General features: G+C 45.0%; 1 protein-coding gene across 4 annotated transcripts; it reads right to left on the bottom strand.

The window, feature by feature from the left end:
- Positions 1–1842: 1842 nt before the first annotated feature.
- LOC140492557 (eukaryotic translation initiation factor 5A-1-like) lies at positions 1843–18757 on the bottom strand. Of its 4 annotated transcripts, none has more exons than XM_072591507.1 (6): positions 18574–18757; positions 12465–12658; positions 9346–9450; positions 9094–9225; positions 5274–5347; positions 1843–3967 (listed from the first exon to the last, which is right to left on the bottom strand). In XM_072591507.1, the coding sequence occupies exons 1-5, from the start codon at positions 18740–18742 to the stop codon at positions 5285–5287; spliced, it is 663 nt and encodes a 220-aa protein (XP_072447608.1). In that variant the 5' UTR covers positions 18743–18757; the 3' UTR covers positions 1843–3967; positions 5274–5284. The 4 variants fall into 4 exon arrangements, with proteins under 4 accessions (XP_072447608.1, XP_072447611.1, XP_072447610.1 ...); XM_072591510.1 differs by lacking the exon at positions 18574–18757 and adding an exon at positions 18213–18237; XM_072591509.1 differs by lacking the exon at positions 18574–18757 and adding an exon at positions 18085–18127.
- Positions 18758–19776: the final 1019 nt, after the last annotated feature.

The raw sequence follows: 19776 nt of genomic DNA, 5'->3' as shown, positions 1-19776 counted from the left end.
TGTCTGGTCACTTGGACACCTTTAAGGATTTAGGAAGAGCACCTCAAAAAGATTTAAGTTTAAGGGGGTGTAAGTAGCTGCACATTTTTTGGACATGGATGGGGCAGAGATCATGAGTTGGCTTGGAAGGTCTTTTCAAAAGGTTCCCAAATCCTGACTATGTGTCACAACTGCTACAAGGTGGCCTGATTGTGCAGGCTCACTGCATGCCACTGAAACCAAAGCAGACATCATGGAAGCAGATTCCACTGCTGAATTTGAATGGTTTATAGAGAAGTCCTATCACAGCAATTATCTGGCCCAATACAAACAGTTGCAAAGTGTAGTTGAAGAGAGGCATAATGAATCATGATAATTGGGAAAAAAAGCTCCAGTGTTGCAAAGGTTTCAATATATGACCTCTTCGAACACAAAGTCCTGCTCTTTACAAAATGGCAAGTGAATTTGGAACAAGAGCTTTTTTAAAGAGATATGTAATATGTAATGGCCTATAATTGGTAAACAGATTCAGATGACTGGAACTGAAGGTTACTTAGCCTCTGGATTTTTGATTTCTGTTCAGTTAGCCAGTTGTGGAGAAGCAATGCCATTTGTCTCAGTCAATGCTAACTCTTAAGAAAATTAGTGAGAGATCTGTGAAATGCTTCCAAGAATGAGGGGCAAACAGGTATACCACATAACACCTAAAGGCATACCCATCCACGTGGAGATTAGTGAAAACAAGCCTTACCAAAACAGTTTGGATAGATGAAGGGGAATCTGGACAAACCAGCTACAGGAATGTTATTTTCCCTGGCTGCACAGTCTGGAAACATGAAATAAGGCCATTTAGGACAGATAACAGGAAGGTTTTTCACTCAAATGGGTATTGAACCTGTGGAATTTTCTACCACAGAATGCTGTGGAAGTCACTGAACTTATTCAAGTGGGATAACTTGTTAAAGGCGTCAAGAATATGGGGAAAGTGGGGATATTGCAGATTAAGGACCAGTCATTATCATACTGAATATAGAAGCAGGCTCAAAGGGCCAACTGGTCTACTTCCATATTACAGTTTCTATGCTAGGTAATTAGGTTTTTTTTAGGTTACTTACAGTGTGGAAACAGGCCCTATGGCCCAACAAGTCCACACCACCCCGCTGAAGCGCAACCCACCCATACCCCTACATCTACCCCTTACCTAACACTACGGACAATTTAGCATGGCCAATTCACCTGACCTGCACATCTTTGGACTGTGGGAGGAAACCGGAGCACCCGGAGGAAACCCACGCAGACACGGGGAGAATGTACAAACTCCACACAGTGTCGTCTGAGGCAGGAATTGAACCCGGGTCTCTGGCGCTGTGAGGCAGCAGTGCTAACCACTGTGCTGCCCACTAATTCTATTCCAGAGCCTGCTGACAAATTCATTTCTGTTGTGGGTGCCATCCTGGTCGCCCTTGGGAAGAGATTATGTAGTGATTGGTATAATTGAATGGCTTGCGAGGGCAATGGAGAATCAACCACCTTGTGCACACAAGTTGGCCATACGAGGTGTGGATGACAGATTTCCTTCCCTGAAGGTCATGTGTAAACCCAATAGGACTTTCAGACAATGAGGATTTCAGGGTAATCAGATTCTTAATTCCACCATCTGCCCATGGCAGGATTCAAACCTCTGTCTCCAGAATATTCCATCAGGCCACCGTCTCCTCAGGTGACCCACATCACAGAAGGCCAATTGCGGGGACAAAGACTTTGCCAAAAAGGAAACTACAAATAGGAAACAGCATCTCTTCTTCCCTGCCTCCACACACGAAAATGAAGTGCTTGTGTACAGAAATGAAGCACCGCTGATGGTAACTTTAATGTTAACTTTATTTTAAACTGGTTTGCATTTAGTTATTCAGAGTAATGTTAGACCCTCTCCACCCCAGACGAACTCCCTCCCCAAACATCAAAAGCTGGAATTGGGTGTTGAGTGATAAAAGTGATAGCTTACAACCAGCATGGGGTAGCCACTGCTGCCTTTAACGTGTGTGTCATTGAGTAGCCACTTAGTCTGGTTGGACCACGGAGGCGGGGCGGTGGGAAGAGAGATGAAATGTTTGACCTGCGCTGAAACAAAGTGGCACTGCCCTTTCAAAACTCAATATTTCTCTTATTAAAATTCAGACCTTTCCCGCTTCAATGAAGGAAATCCAGCCCCAAGCCTCAAAACTCCCCGATGGCATAAACGGTGAAGGCAAGACAAATTCCACAAAACAGGGGTTAACAGATTTTACTTCAGCTGAACTACCCCCCCACTGGCTATTCAACACCAGCCCACCCTCTCCCAAAAGACAGACAGGACTGGCTACAGCATCAGGGTTCATACCTACATTCTGTAGTCCCACATTGCTCTCTGCAAAAGATCTCAGATCATTCTATGTATAACCAGCCACAACCTACAGGGAAATGAGGTAGCCTTGCAGGCGCCAGAATGGTTTGCAGTTGTCTTCATGCACACACAAATTAAGCTATTCGTTCACACCATGAGAACCCATACAGTAAACTACTCATTCACACAAAGCAATTCACAGGCAAACATCAGCAAATTTCAAGGCATAACAAAACGTGTATTTATTTCCTTTTAAAATGCAGTGGAATTAAGCCAAATAGGTTTACAGTTTCCTCATTTCTTGCAAGGTTTATTTTGAACTTAAAACAGGGATTCCCATTGAGAACAGAGCTGTTTATGGACAAAGCAATACAATTAAGACAAGGTTCATAGCACCATGTCTGGTGGCTCAGCCCCACTCATGCTAAAAATGCTATCATACTGACCCCCGCTACCCAGACTGATTCACACAATTCTGTTACAGCACACAGGGTGGAGGATTTGTTGGGTGGGGGCAGCACAGGGGGTGCTAGTGGAAGGAGGAACGTGAAAAGAGGCCAAACTTCCCCCTTCTACTAAAGGCTGGACAGAAGTGGGGCTGGGGCATCGAGCACCACTTATTCATACCCTGTGTCGGAGTCGAGCTGCTCTGTAGCAGGTCCTCCCCTCAGACTTCCCACGTTCGATCTTATAGCAGAGGCAGGCAGGATGGAAAGGTATCCTTCAAAAGGCGGTTGGAAAAAAAAGTAGGGGAGAATAGAGCAAGAGACGGGGAGGGGGCGGCTAAACGTTTGACCTGCGTTGAAACAAAGTGGCACTGCCCTTTCAAAACTCTTATTTCTCTCATTAAAATTCAGACCTTTCCTAGTTCAATGAAGGAAATCCAGCCTCAACACTCCCTGATGGCATAAACAGGTGAAGGCAAGACAATATTCCACAAAACAGGGGTTACACAGACTTTATTTCAGCTGAACTAAATACCCACTGACTATTCACCCCCCCGCCCCCCCAAAAAGACAGGGCTTGCTACAGCAGAGTTCACACATGTTCTGTACAGTCCCACATTCCTCTCTGTAAAACACAGCCTAGTGAACCAAGTGCAAGATCCGAGATCACTCTGCATAACCATGACTACAGTGGCCACACATACACACGAGTACAGAATGAAGATGACAGCTAAGAACTAAAAGCCAAAATGAAAATAATCAAAAGCTACCATCCTCATTGGTAATTAGGAAATGGTTCATGACCCTGGAAGGAGGGGTGGTGGGAGTAGCACAAAGGCGGGGGGCACCGTTCTATTCAATGCCTTCTGAGACAGAATACAATGATCTCACCAAGTCTCCCCAACAGCAGTGGGGTAAAAAGAGATCTGGGCTCCAAAGTAAAACCCATTTGATTTTATGGTCATACAGTGGGGTTTGTTTTATTGCCAGGGTTTTTGAAATAAAGTTAGTGTTCGCTTGCAAACTTTTGTTTGTTTTTTTTGGTTTTTGATTAAATTATACTTTGTCATTTTCTCATTGAAATAAAAAGTCTCTCAATCCCAAAGCGCACTTTTAGCCTCTCAGGTCTGGGTATTTCTTTTAAACCAGAAGCTGTATCCTGAAAACAAAACAAAAGACAGAGGTCAGTACGAAAGACAAAACAATCAGTAAAACAAATCACAATGTGTTGGAACTGGATCGTTTGTGGGCAGAAAGAGATGCTACTGCTGTATTTCTCTGGGGTCTTTTACAGCCCTAGGATATCCCAAGGCACTTTATAGCCAATGATGTGCTTTTAAAAATATTCACACTCGGGATAATGGTGTCACTGGTCATACCAGTGCTTTTGCCCCCTAAGTGCCCCTTGAACAGAATGGTGGTTTGCTCAAGACATTTCAGAAGTCAACAATATCGCTGTGGATCTGGAATTACAACTTAAAGTTTGGGGCAGTATAGTGGCTCAGTGGTTAGCACTGCTGTCTCAGTGGCAGGGACCCTGGTTCAATTCCACCCTCAGGTGACTAGCTGAAGTGGAGTTTGCACATTCTCCCCACATCTGCGTCACTCCCACAGTCCAATGCTACGCAAGTTAGGTCGATTGGCCATGCTAAATTGCCCAGGAATGTGCAGGGTCACAAGAACAGGGTAGAGAGGACTACCCCGAGAGTTGGTATGGACTCAATGGGCTGAATGGCTTGCCTCCACATTGTAAGGAGGCTATGAAAAGACAAGAGTGATCAGATGGGGTTTTACAACTATAGACAACGGCTACTTGGTTGCCCTTAGAATTCAATAAAAATATCCATTGAAAAGCTAACTCCACCACCTTTCGTGGTGGGATTCAAACACCTATCTCCCCAACGTTAGCACCACACTACCACTGATGCAGAAAACATGGCAGCCAGTTGGTACACAGCAAACCCCCCACAAAATGGCCCAATCATTTACTTCAAAGAATATAGGAGCAATAGGTGCTGGAGATACTCAGCAGGTCTGCCAATGTGTGACTAGTGCATGTGAACATTTCCACTAATGTGACTGGAGCTTCTCCAGTGCTTTTTATTTCAGATTTATAGCAGAAATATGTATGTACAGGATACATATTGGCCTCAGGTCAAACAGATGTCTGCCACATCAGGCTATACAAAACTGGAGCTACCGGATCCTTTGCATCCAAGAACAGACAGGGAAAAGTACAACCAGGATTCGGGCTGACAACTCACACCTTGCCTGCTGTTTCATCTTCAACCTATAAAATTCACCAGATCAAGACACTGTTCAAATGAGATGCTTCCCCCCACCCCCTCCCATGGACAGCCTGCTTGATATTGTGCTGATGGCTGGGAGAAGAAAGTGGAAGCATTGACAGCAAGGCCCTGGATCAAGTCACATTGGTGTGGTTAGACCACCCTCACAATACTAACCTATGTTGCAGTTACTTGCTCATGACCTTGGCAGCAATAGCAGACTCTTCATTCATGGCGCTGAGGACAGTGATCTGGAGGGTGAACAAAGAAAGTATAAGCAGAAGAACAATGTACATTGCCTGTTTAATAAAGTAAAATACCACAAGCTTTCTGGACCATTCATATACCACACCAGGTAGAAGCAGGAAGCTGTTCCACACCAGCCAGAGATTGCTATTTTATGCTGGGATAGAGCTTGAATTCTGACTGCCAAAGAATGGGAGATAGCCCTTACAGAATCAGACCAGGCAAGTGAAGAGAACCAGAGACCAGTCCACAAATTAGATCACATAGCCCCAGAGTCTGTTTCACCAACAGATAGGATCATAGCATAACAGATTGTAGCCTCAAGTTCACATCCGCACCTCTGAACACCCATAGACTCCTTGTAAGTCAAGAATCTAACTCAGCCTTAAAAATAATTATAGATCAATCCATCTCCACTGACCTCGGGGGGAGGAGAAGATTCTCAGACAAGACAGAGAATCCAGCTGAAAGGAGATCTCAGGAGAATGAGATTGAAGACACCAATTGAAGTCCCTATTTAAGAGTAATATACTGATTTAAAATACTAACATTTGAAAGAAGCATAGTCTGCTGTAGGGGCAAGGAAGTGGGAGAAACAAGAACGGGCAGAAGAGACAAGTTCACCCTGACAACTTCAAGAGGGGATGATTCAGGGACAATGTGGTCCAGGGGGATATCTGCTCTATTAATTTTCTGCCCCATTGGGTGCAAGTTAACATCTAATCCAAAAACTGACAGCACTATGCTCCCTCAGAACAAAGGAACGTCAGCCTGGATTCCTATGCTTGAGTTTTGAGTCAGTCTCAAACCCACAATTAACATGGAAAAAAGCATGCAGATCATTGATTCAATGGTTGGAATCTCTGGGAGAAACGACTGTGGCAATAACAGGATGAAGGATTCTTTTGGATAGTAATTGAATTGAATTTATTGTCATGTGTGCAGAAGCACAGTGAAAAGTTGTCTTGTGAGCAATACAGACAGATCAGATATGTAAATAATAGGTTAACAGCAGCAAAAACAAAAACAGATACAGGTGAATATTAATAGTTGAGTGCCCATTCAGTATTCTAACAACAGCAGGATAGAAACTGGTTTCGAAACCAGCTGGTGCAGGTGTTCAGGCTTCTGTACATTAATACTTATTTAGCAAAATTACCGATCTTTTCCCTAAAGACCTAGGGACACAATTTTTCCAAGAATGGGCCATGCACACCATTCACTCTGCCACAAGTTATACAACAATGGAAGGCACCAGCTGTCAAGATCAACTCCCTATTTCCTCATGACATAGCACAGACATAGGCCACTCATTGATGTTCATGTTGACCGTCCAGGTCAGGAATAACCTGACCTGCTACTGCTAAAGCAGAGGCTGCAGTTCAATTCCTCTCAGCTGCACCAACATGATTAGGAGATGGCCATTCAGTACAATCATGGCTGATCTTGAGCTTCAACACCACTTTCCCATCTGCACCCTCAATTCCCAAATACATTTACATTGTGGTACAGAATTCCAAAGACTGAAAGTGGTCAAGAAATCACTTGTTTCAGTCCAGAACAGATCCCTAACCCTGAGCCCCTTGTTCTAGATTTCCCATTCAAGGGGAAAGAACCTGCATCAACCTTGTCAATCCCCTTCCAAATGTTCCGCTTTCATGCGCTTCTCATTCTACTAAACTCTGGAGAATAAACACCCTGCAGCATTGTAACAAGACATCCTTATTCTTTACGCCAACCCCTTCAACAAAGACATTCTATTTGCCTTCCGAAACTTGCATGCCAACTTTCGGCCTCCCTTTTACAAGTTTATCCAACCAGACATTTTTTGTTTTCTTTTTATGAAAGACAGTCAGAAATACACAGTATGGAAACAAACCCTTGAATCCAACTCATCGATGTCTACTAGAATTAATCTTGCCCCATTTGTCAGCACTTGGCCCATATCCCTCTAAAACCTTCCTATTCATACACCCATCCAAATGCCTTTTAAATGCTGTAATTGTACCAGCCTCCTCCACTTCCTCTAGAAGCTCTTCCATAGATGCACTACCCTCTGTGTAGAAAAGTTGCCTCTTCGGTCCCCTTCCATGCTGAAGGATTCGTTCCCATGCTGTATATCTCTACAATGTAGGTATGAGAAAGTCTATAGCCTTAAAACTTGTCTTTAAACGTTTAGACTAAAATGTAATGTTGAATTATAGAACACATTTGCTGCACACTAGAAAATAGACAGGGGGCTCAGGAAAAAAAGACAGGAACCCAAAGTATGCAGAAAAGAAAAACATCTATGCTCACCAAGTGATAACAGGATGCTCTAAGGCAATTAAGAACATTTGCCTTAACATGAGTGAATCTGTAAACAGGACACCAAGTGATAACATTCACCCTTGTGAAATTAATAACTGGTTGATTCTGACCCAGAAACAAAACTCTTTACTATCAAAAGCCTTGTAATCGATGGTCAGATCCTGTCAACTATAATGGATTCTTATTAGCCCTTGCAAGCTGGACAGAGGAAAAAGCATCTTTCCTGTTACAAGACCGACTTGAGTCCAAAAGGATACTTAACAGAGACCCCATTGTAGTGCTGGGGCTGCCAAAGTCAGTAGAAAGTTAACTCTTAGTGCTTACCCGCTATGGATTGAACTTAATTGCGTTTTTGAGACTTTATGATATGGAGTAGCCATTACCTGTTAATATAAACTCTGTAAAAAGGTAACAATGAGAAAGCTTTAACTTATTTGCTGTTCTTGCAGACCACTCTACAGCTCCACAGTCAATTCTAACTAATCAGATCTTATGTCTTATTTGAATTTGAATCACAACTCTGAATTAAACATCCTTTCCCTTCAAAGATTAATGAATCAGTTTAAACACAACCTTACATCTCAGCCTCAGGTACAGATGATTCAGGGCTTAAAAAGCAGGAGTCTGCTCCTAGCTTTAAAAAAAAAGTCATTCTAAGCCTAACATTGAAGAGATTCTGGCACAACATGTCAGGAAGCCATTTTATGGTCAAAAGTCTGCCCTCTTTGCTAAGAAGCCATTTTGTAAAACGATTATCTGACATGTGAGCTGTGCAAGGTTACCTTATGAATTCTCCAATTATCCCAGACTGATACCTCTATGATAGGCACCTGCTGGTGAGAGAAACTAACTCGGCTGGATAGGTTTTTCCCACCTGAAGAATGGCTTAGGGCCTGTAGGAGTGATTAGTCAAATGTACACAGGCCTGTCAATTAAATTCTCATGAATTATTGTCTTTCACTTATCTATCTAGATAAGAACATGCAATGTTTTTACAAACGTTTTTGTATCAGTACACGGAGTAGCCTGCTGGGGCACTTGGAGTTGGTATCCTACTCTCCCAGATTATTGGAATTTAGTAACAGTGATGCTATTGGTAAATAAAGGGGATGACTAAAATTAAACTAAGAATTTTATTCCAGGCTTCCAAAGAGTACAATCTCTGGGATGAACTGAGGGGGCTTACAGGCCTGAGTCCACAAGGGATCCCCGGAGCTGTCTCAAATCTGTACTTTAACACTTATATGATATGATTTTTGTTTGCAATTCCACACAAGAAATAGCAAACCCCCAGTATGGAGACTGACCCACTACCACTGTGCCTTGCCTCCCCATAACTCCACCCTAAAGTAAAAAAAATTAAAATGGTACTGGAGAGAAGCAAGATACCAATACAGGGAGGGAAAACAGGACCAAAAGGATTGTCAAAATAAAAACGCACCAGTGTCTCTTCGCCAGCAACGTAGCGTTGTTCAATGTCCTTGCCCAGCTCTGAATCAGGAAGCTTCAGGTCATCACGCACCTCACCAGAATCAGCCAAGAGAGACAGGTAGCCATCCAGAATGCCAATCAGCTGCAGAGGAGTAGCACAGAGAAAACAGTTGGCATGACCCGTTTTTCTGCTCCCCCATCCACAAAGTGACAGAAATTCCAACACCAAGTCCCCCCACACAACAATCCCCAACATCTATACCTGATAGTCACATCTACTGATGTTGGGCACATCCATGTTATGGGTGGAAGGGCAGATGTCCTCATACTTCTTGCCAGTGAACAGATCAATGCCAACCAAATGAACCTAAAGACAGACAGATCTGGTAAGGAATCATGCAAAAGTGGCCGAGAATCACTTGTACACGCTATACAAATGCAAAAAGCTGCTGAGCAATGATGCAACATTTTTAATGGGTGAAGCCCACTGACATGGTAAATGGCCACCAATCTTTGAAGGGGTGAGTTGGGGCTGGGTGAGATGAGGAACAAGGAAAAAGGGACAAAAGGAAGGAGGGGAAAGCAGAGAGAGAGAGAGAGAGAGAGAGAGAGAGAGAGAGAGAGAACAAGATGGGGGGAGGGGCGGGAGCGGGAGTGGAAAAGTGCAAAGACAATTAGAATGCAAACGTTCTGGTAGAACAGAAGGACCTGAGGTTCAAGTACAATTTTTTGAAGTTTGCATCATATATACACAGGGAGGTTAAAAAAGGCATTTTGCACACTTGCCTTCATTGCTGAGTCCTTTGATAATAGGAATTGGTCACATTGAGGTTGTACAGAACATTGGTGAGGCCTCTTCTGGAGTTCTCAGCCAATTATAGAAAGGATATTAAGCTGGAGAGAGTTGTGAAGAGATTTGCCAGGAAGCTACTGGATATAGAAAGTTTGAGTTATAAATAAAGGTTGGATAGGCAGGGACCTTTTTAATTGGAGCGCAGGACGTTGAGGCAGCATTACAGAAGTTTATAAAAGGAGAGGTATGGATAGTTAATGGCAGTTGTCTTTACCCGAGAATGGAGGTTTTCAAGACAAGTGGGTACATGTTTAAGGTGAGAGGAGACAGATTTAAAAAAGGCGGAGGGGCAATTTAAACAAAAACAGGGATTTCACATCTTGGATGAAATTCCTGAGGTAGCAGTGGAAGTGGTTACAATTACAATGCTTAAAAGACGTTTGAATAAACGTTTGCAGGGACCTGAGCCAGGAGTAGGCAGGTGGGATTAGTTTAGTTGGGGATTATGTTTGACAAAGACTGGTTGGACTGAAGGGTTTGTTTCCATGCTGTATGGCTAATTCCAACACATGGAACACCTGAAGGTAATGACAGTCCACAGTCCTGATTAGATTAGATTACATTACAGTGTGGAAACAGGCCCTTTGACCCAACAAACCCACACCGACCCGCCGAAGCGCAACCCACCCATTCCCCTACATTTACCCCTTACCTAACACTACGGGCAATTTAGCATGGCCAATTCACCTGACCTGCACATCTTTGGACTGTGGGAGGAAACCGGCGCACCCGGAGGAAACCCACACAGACACGGGGAGAATGACTGTGTGGAGTTGGCACAGTCGTCTGAGTCGGGAATTGAACCCGGGTCTCTGGCGCTGTGAGGCAGCAGTGCTAACCACTGTGCCACCCATTAACAGTCCTGAGACAGGAATTCCAGAAAGTAGCCATTGCAATAGGGCAGAGGCAATCTAAACCAGTGGCTGTTTTCTCTCTGCAGATCATTTCAAGAAACCTCACATTAACTAGTTAAAGTTGAGCTGTTCCAAATTCGGTATTTTGATAATACGTAGAAACTGGATTAGTGGTGCTGGAAGAGCACAGCAGCTCAGGCAGCATCCAAGGAGCAGCGAAATCGATGTTTCGGGCAAAAGCCCTTCATCAGGAATAAAGGCAGAGAGCCTAAAGCATAGAGAGATAAGCTAGAAGGGGGTGGGGGTGGGGAGAAAGTAGCATAAGAGCATCAGGGCAGAGGAAGTGACCTGGGTGTTGCAGTGGGAGAGGAACTCCGAGATTCTTCTTCCTGCACCACTAGTCCAGAATCTGGTATCCAGCATCTGCAGTCATTGTTTTTACCTAATACATAGAAACTTCCTAGTGACGGGGGTTGGGGGAGATGATTTTTTTTTCAATCAGCTGTGATTCGCAACTCTGCCTCAAAGGGAAGAACTTTAAAAAAAGGAGGCAACACACTGGTTCTGGTTAGCACCACCAATCACCCGGCGTCAATTCCAGCCTCAGGACACTGTCTGTGTGGAGTTTGCATATTCTCTCAGTGTCTGCATGGGTTCCCTCCTACAGTCCAAAGATGTGCAGGTCAGGTAGATTGGCCTGCTAAATTGCCCCTAGTGTTAGGTGTAAATATAGGGTCTGGGTGGGTTACTCCTCGGACAGTCGGTGTGGACTTGTTGGGCCGAAGGGCCTGCTTCCACTCTGTAGGGAATCTAATCTAATCAAGTATTCCTCCAATATTTGTCAAGGTCCGCAGACTCATCAGGAGAAAAATGGCATAGGAGTGGGTATAAGGTTAACAGAATCCAGCACAGGTACAATAAGCTCAATGGCCTCTTTTTACACTAAGCCTCAGGCTGATCAGAGTTTTTGTATTTATCCAGTGGTCAATTGTCTGCCACAGCATACAGCCTGCCTATAACTGACAGGAAGAACCTCACTCCAAGCAGAGAAATCACAGGTTGTTACTGCACATCTGGCGACAAGGAACTTTATCAGGGCTGACGTCTCACAGCATTGTTCACCACTTGAACAGTCAGATTCACAGTTAGTGCAGAGGGAGGGGTGATACAAAGTCACACACTTCCTACAATGGTGCTAGCATCTTTAAATCATTTCAGGGAATAAGTTTGAGTGTGAACCATAGGAATTTTAAACAGTCGACTGCAAATTCGTCAAGGTGGGAGGTTTTGAAGATCACCTTAAAAGGAGATGGAAGAGACAGAAGTTTTGAATGGGAATTCCGAAGCTCAAACTCTAGACAACTGAAGGGACAGTTGCCATTTGCAGAATGACAATTGGGGGACACTCAAAAGTACAAAAGCATACACAACTGAGGATCTTCAGAAGCTGCAGAGATACAGTTCCATCTCACGTATAGGGATTGAAGAACATGAACTGTAATTATTTCATTAGAAACCAAGGCAGTAAATAATGAGCTCAGTGCTTTGGGGTGTGGGCTTCGGTTTGGTGTACATGTCCTGGTGCTCATCAGAACACCTTGAGGAGGAGTTCCAATTTATAGAGCGAGGCCAGCAAAGCCTTGTGAAGTTGCCACCACACCACTTCACTCTTACCTTAGCATGGCCATGTTTCCCAGTCTTGGAAGTTGACATGTCCACAATCTTGCACGGACGTCCCTTCAGAACCACAAAGCCATTTTTGCGCAGAGCAGAGCATTGCATTGGATAGGTGGTGGAAGCCCCGGAGTGGCCAGTCTCAAAATCCACATCAGAAGGATCAGCCATCTTTGAGCGTTGGTTGAGTGGTGCTGCAGAGAGGAAGCAGAGCCAGTAAGCTTATATGGTCAGTTAGCCAGAAGTGTCCTATATGCAGGGTTCCTACATTCAATAGCATAACCCATATCACAGAAAAAGCTCATTTCATCAAGATGCCTTAGCAGGAATGCTCATCCACACAACTGTCAAACTACTCTCTGGATTAGTGGTGCCAGAAAAGCACAGCAGTTCAGGCAGCATCCAATTGATTGTCAAACTACTTCCCATGCATTCATACTTGATCCAGCAACAGGATAGTAGAGGACAATGGTGAACATGATCGACATGGACTTCAGTAAAGCATTCGACAAGATTCCTCATGGTAGACAGGTTAACAAGATTAGATCACACGGAATGCATGGAGAACTAGCCATTTGGATACAGTACTGGCTCAAAGGTAGAAGACAGAGGGGAGGTGGTGGTGGAAGGATGCTCTTCAGACTGGAGGCCTGTGACCAGTGGAGTGCCTCAAGGATCAGTGCTGGGTCCACGACTTCTCATCATTAACATAAATGATTTCGATACGAACATGGGAAGTTTAGTTGTAAGTTTGCAGGCAACACCAAAATCAGAGGTATAGTGGACAGAGGGATTTACCTTGGAGTATAATGGAATCTTGAGTAGTAGACGGAGTCTAATTTAGGTGCTGCATTTTGCAAAGGCAAATCAGAGCAGGACTTGAACACTTAAATGGTAAGGTCCTGGGGAGTGTTACTGAACAAAGACCTTGGAGTGCAGGTTCATAGCGCCTTGAAAGTGGAGTCGCAGGTAGGTAGGATAGTGAAGGCGGTGTTTGGTATGCTTTCCTTTATTGGTCACAGTATTGAGTACAGGAGTTGTTAGATCATGTTGTGGCTGTACAGGACGTTGATGAGGCCACTGTTGGAATATTGCGTGCAATTCTGGTCTCCTTCCTATCGGAAAGATGTTGTGAAAGTTGAAAGGGCTCAGAAAAAATTTACAAGGATGTTGCCAGGGTTGGAGGATGAGAGCTATAGGAAGAGGATGAATATGGTGGAGCTGTTTTCCTTGGAGCGGAGACTGAGGGGTGACCTTATACAGATTTATAAAATCATGACAGGTATGTGTAGGGTAAATAGACAAAGTCTCTGGGGTGGGGGAGTCCAGAACGAGAGCGCTCAGATTTAGGGTGAGGGGGAAAAAGTTTAACAGGGACCGAAGGGGCAACCTTTTCAAGCAGGTGGTGTATGTGCGCGTCCATTGTATATGGAATGAGCTAGAGAAGTGGAGGAGGCTGGTACAATTATAACATCTAAAAGACATCTGGATGGGTATAGAGGGATATGGGCCAAATGCTGGCAAACAGGACTAAATTAGGTTAGGATGTCTGGTCGGCATGGACGGGTTGGACCGAAGAGTCTATTTCCGTGTGGTACAGGTCTATGACCATGAACACCCTGGAATTGCATTCAAAAAGTATATTTTTGGAGGCAAGTTTCAACACCCAGACAAGAAATGTACAGCCATGGTTAGAGACCAACCCCATTATTTAAAAATGCTTCAGTCATCAATGACTATTCACGGAAAATCAGAATTGTGATTAAGCCTAATCAGATCAGACAATTTGCATTTATACCATGATGATTAAAACAGAGGCACCTCACAACCATGTTATCAAGCCATAACTGGCACTGGGACACAGCTTACAGCCTGGGGAGCTCAAAGTCCTTTTATTTCCAAACAAGCCAGATTTTAACTGTTAAATGCCCAACGTCCAAGTCACATTAATTGCTCTCTCTCTCCTTCTCTGCCCTTGCGTTAAGCCTAGTGAATGTATTGAGTGAAAGATTAATGTTTCAGCAGGCACAATGAGGGCAGATTCTCCTCGACAAATTAACCAAACCCCGGCTCCCATTGAGGTTCTGTGGGTTGCAGTATCTCCTTATAAAGGAAGGTTGTGGGCTCAACTCTCACCTCAATGGCCTGAGCACAATCAGGTGGTGCTGCACACAGTGCTGTCCTGAGTAGTGTGTAATATGGGTTCCATCTCCAATGACCCAGAAGATCCCAAATTAAAGAGCTGCAGGAAGATTCCTTCCTGGGACCAGGACAGTGGCTGAACGTAACCAAGGCTACTTAGACAAGAGCTAGAAATACTCCTTCTGGTTCTTCAAGATTTAAAGTACAGTCAGGCCTTTGAGAGGCAATGTCAGGAAACACTTGCTCACATGAAGAGGAGCAGACATCCAGAACGGATTCAAGAAATACTAGACCATTCGGCCATCAAGCCTGCTCAACATGATCATTTCCCAGTTTCAACTTCATCTTTCTTTCTGCCCTATTCCCATACCCCTCAACTTACAAAGACACCAAAAGTCTGCTGACCACTCTCTCGAATATAGTCAATATGGAGCCATCTCAACTTTGAAGTTCTCATCACCTTTGTCTAAAATGGGTGACTCTTCACTGTATACCCAATGCCCATGTTTCAGATTCCCCAACCTTACAACCTACCGTGTCAAACTCTCTAGAATTTCATCTGTTTCCAAGAAACTATCCTTATTCTTATAACGAAGAGGCAACTTATTCAGCCTCTGGTAAGGACTAACGCCCTATTTTCAGGAACAAATCTACTCAAACTTTACTCTCACCTCCGATACAAGCTCATCTTGGTTAAACAGAGCAAAACTGCACAGATGGTCCCACTGTAATCTCAAAGTCTGGTAAAAATGTAGCAAGATGTGCTAATCCCCTTGTTAAGGCGGCCAATGTGTCATTTGACTGTACTTGCTGTACTTGTATACTAACTTTCTGCTTTCCTTGTACAAACACATCCAAGAGTTTTTGAAGAGATTTACAAAGTTTCACACCTTTACAAAAACATTCTGCTTTTAATTCTTATGAAAATGAATAATTCCACATTTGAAACCTTCAGCGAGAAGCGAATAATCCTTCTCACAAAGTTCCCCTACCATTGACACCCGTCTTAACTCAAGAAATAACTTAACGTACTAGACACTTAAAAAAACAATTATACTGAAGATGTAGCTCCAGATAAAGACAGACCCATTGGCAAACTCTTCCACTGGCATCTACCCAATATGGAATAATCACCATGGCCATGCTCTGAAAACTGAAAAAGAGACGTCACCATTCACTTGAAATTGAACTGGACTAGCTATAAACATAATGGCCACTACAGCAGGTTTACAGCTCACGTCCTCACTCCTAACAAGGCTGCCCCACCATCCTTCCTGCCCCTCAGAAGCTGTCTGACCTGCTGTGCATTTTCAGCATCACTCTAATCTTGCCCCACCATCTACAATGCATTATTGAGGGGTCTGTTGAAATACTCCCCACTTAACTGCATTGTTACAGCTTCAACAAAAGCTCAAAATTAATCAGGATAAAGCTGCCACTTGACTGGTACCTTGAACCAGCAATGCTCAGAAGCACTGCAGAAATTTACCAAGGTTCATTCTGTCTTTCTTTATTCCAATGTGCCATAATGGTGTCATGGGAAAGGTCCAAATCAGCCTTGAATTCATTGAAACAATCAATCATTTCACAGGAGAGAGTAAAAGCACATCTAGAGTCACATGTAGGTTTGAACGGGCTAGTTCACATGACCATGTAGTTATCAAACTGCACTTCCACCTAGAAGGACAGGTGCAGCATAGACATGGAAACATCACCTGCAAATTTTCTCTCCAAGCCACTCATCAACTTGATTGGTATTAATTCTGTTCCCTCGCTATCACCGAGGCAAAATTCTAGAATGTGCTCCTTTTAAACAGTAGTAAATTGCGTCCAACAGAATTCAGTAGATCAGCACATTAGGGATGGGCTAAAGCAGGCACAGCCGATGAGAAAAATAAAAAATTTTTTTGCATCCTGTGAGCCATCTTTTAATTACCTTTGCTACCGGTGCCCTGTTCTACAGCTCCACTTGGTTTTGTATCATTTGCAAAAAACGTTATCACTGCTCCAGCTTCAAAGTTATTAATATCAATTGTGAATAAGTGAGGCCAAAACAAATTCTTGTCGCACTCCAATGGTCTCAACTCAAAACGCTTACCTTCTGACTTTCCTGTCTGTTAACAAATCTTCTCAAACAGGTCACAGCTACAAACTTTTTCATTACAAGCATGGCACATTATCTGACCATTACAGCACTATTTGTTGGTGCGTGCTGTGTACAGACCGACTCTTCTGTTTTCTACATCATAGCAGAAACTGTAAGGAGATTGCAAGTTGCAATAGCAGCTGAAAGAGAAGCAGCCATCGCTACACAGCAAGGGTTAACCAACCCTGATTGATAAAGGAACTCCAAACTACCCAGTTGTCATGACAAATCTTTTCGACCAAGTGCTCAGATTGAGAAAGATTCCATTTCAGGCCACTGTACTGTTTGAACTGCTTTGCAAACAATACATAGAGCTAGCAATTCAAGAAGTGACGAAGGATGACAGAGGAAATGTGAAAACAGAGAAGGGCATTTTGAGAAATGGGGACCGAGCAAATAATCAGCCCCATTGAATCAGTACATAGATTCCACAGCAACGTGGACAGTTGCAGTTGGAACAAGCTGTAGAAACCTTGCTAGTTAGCAAGAATTTACTGTGCAAACTACCTCAAAGATATGGAAGATAATGCAGTTTGTTATTTTAAAAATCATACTGAACTTAAAACTTTATAAAGTGAAGTTTCAAACAAGCACTTTCTCACCTCCCCTCCATCAGCATATCGCTTTCTCCCTCAATTTTATATCTAGCTTCGACATTCAATGTATCAATACCATTCCCCTCAATCACTCACGGTGGAAGGAAATTCAATATTCTCTTTGGATTTATTGCATTATCCTCACCTACCCATCCCCGAATATCAGAACGTGCACACAAAAAAAACCGAAATTCAGCAAGCTGATAGCCAAAGTGAATTCCATCTGAGGATGGTCTGTCAATAAATGTCTGCACGAATGACATGTTAGAAAGTGCTCAAGGAGTCAGCACACAGTATAATGCATGACTGGGCAAAAGCACGTTTCATCGCCACTGCAGTCAACGGTAGTATAGTCCTTAATCCCGGGCAGAGCACAGTAATTGCAAACATAGTGCCGACCGAATTGCGAACACCAAGAGACACTCCATGCGGTACAGGAGAATCAGATCACACTCCCCTTTACCAGGCAAACCAATATAGAAACTGGCCCAGCAGTAAGACACATTGCCGCCCTGCGCCTCAGTGCCCATGACTTCACCAAATGCTCTGCCAGCACAGATACCCCTCAATATAACCTCTGCCCCCGATTACCCCATGCTAACTGATCAATCTCTCCCCCCCCCCCCCCCAGCCCAATAAACGAACCCACGCGGCCCAGAAGAAAACCACCGCAGATTCCGGGGTAAAACCACGTTAGGTCCTCCTTCGGCCCCGGGCCTTTCTCCCACTCTCATACCGTGCGAGCTCTCCCCCGCAGGCCTCATGCCCAGCCCCCGACCCTGTGGGCCCAGCCCCCGACCCTGTGGGCCCAGCCCCCGACCCTGTGGGCCCAGCCCCCGACCCTGTGGGCCCAGCCTTCCTCACCCCACCACATCGCTCTCCTGTTCCTCCCTCTGTGTCTCCCAATAGCTTTCTCGGCCTGGAACGCCTACACAGCCGCGGGTTTTCCTTGCCCCCTCCCTCCCTCCCTCCCTCCTTCCCTCCTTCCCCAGCCTCCCCCACCCCAGCCCCAGCCCCAATGGCGGCCGCGGCCTACCACTGTTCACCCCCACCTTCCCTCTCGCGGCCAAAGTCGCAGCCCCCCCCCCCCCGCCGCCACCCCCTCTTGGGGCCGCCTGATCTTCTCCAGACCCTCCCGGCCCACACCCAGGCTTCCCTCCACGCCCTGCGGGACCGTTACCGCCGCCAAACCCTGCCCGGCCACCGCCACATGGACGCCACTCACCGTCCGAGAGACTGACAGGAAAGGGCGGTGCTGCGCAAGCGCCTGCCCGGCTGATAGGCGCCGCTGCGCCTGCGCCCTGCCGGAACCCGCCCCCTCGCTCGCAGCAGCGGGGTCGTCCTCCTCCACGAGGGGCGAAGAGGGGTGGGGGAGGGGGAAGGGTAGGACCCATATGCGCCTGCGCAAGACCGTCTCCTCCTCGCCCTCCCACGGAGATGCCGCACTCTGAGCCTGCGCAAGGTGTCCACCCGCCTGTGCACCGAACAAACGTTCCGATCTGCGCATGCGTGTAGCTCCCCGTCCCTTCCTCGCACGCCTTAGTCACACAAAGTGCCTGCGCATAACGCCCCCGTATTCGAACACGCACGAAGCCCTGACGCACTGCGCCTGCGTAAGGATTCCCCTCCCCCCGCACTCTCTCCTATTGCGCACTGCGTCCTCGCGGCACTGTGCTGCGCGTGCGCAACTTTCTGCTGACACTGAATCTCTCAGACTCCCTCGTGGGGGAAGGGGGAGGAAAAGACCTTTAAAGGGCTACCCCCTTGTCATTCAACCCAGGTTGACCAGTATTGTGCTATCAGCAGAAAGGAGATGCAGAGTAAAAAGAAAAAAAAGATGCAGAGTAAAAAGGAAAATCTCATTGAGTGGAAAATTATCTGTGGTCCAGTTAAATTGGGGTTCTCTCACATGAAAAATACTGGCTGGTTGGCCCATTCCTGAGGCCATAGTGTTGCTTGAGGGAAAATGATGAGAAAGCCATGTCAATGGTGGAACTGCACAGAATGCTGGAACGTACATTAGAATATGAATTTTGGCACAATATGCTAAGTGCCCTCTTAGCTGAAAAATTCCTATGATTCAGAAGAACTCCCATTGACTCCCCTTCCAATAGCAGCCATGGGATCTTTTTCATCCATCTGAAAGGTCAAACGGTGGAGGGGGCTCCAGACGTTATTAACATCACCCATAAAAGAATGGGCCTTTGTCAGTGTACCACTTCCTCCATGCTAGTCCTTGGCGTGTCAGCTTGCATCATAGGCTCAGCTCTCTGCAGTGGGACTTGGACTCACAATTTTCTGAATCAGAAATGAGCAAAGTGTCCAGTGAATTGTAGATGATTGTTTTGTCAGATCATACTTTGATTCTGAAAACTATACTAGACTATTTTTGACATATTTAAATCTGTATTTCTTTCCCAAATATACT

This window comes from Chiloscyllium punctatum, chromosome 21 (genome assembly GCF_047496795.1).
Source record: "Chiloscyllium punctatum isolate Juve2018m chromosome 21, sChiPun1.3, whole genome shotgun sequence".
NCBI classification, from domain to species: Eukaryota; Metazoa; Chordata; class Chondrichthyes; order Orectolobiformes; family Hemiscylliidae; genus Chiloscyllium; species Chiloscyllium punctatum.
Note: the sequence above shows the minus strand (reverse complement) of the source record. Positions and strands in the feature narration are given on the sequence as shown.

Bases quoted from the DNA above. Each gene is read 5' to 3' on its own strand.
- LOC140492557 (XM_072591507.1), bottom strand. From the start codon at position 18,742: ATGGGTCCTACCCTTCCCCCTCCCCCACCCCTCTTCGCCCCTCGTGGA. The intron at 9,451-12,464 runs GTAAGAGTGAAG...GTCTGTCTTTAG, and splicing joins GGAAACATGGCCATGCTAAG to GTTCATTTGGTTGGCATTGA. The intron at 5,348-9,093 runs GTGCGTTTTTAT...TTCACCCTCCAG, and splicing joins TTGCTGGCGAAGAGACACTG to ATCACTGTCCTCAGCGCCAT.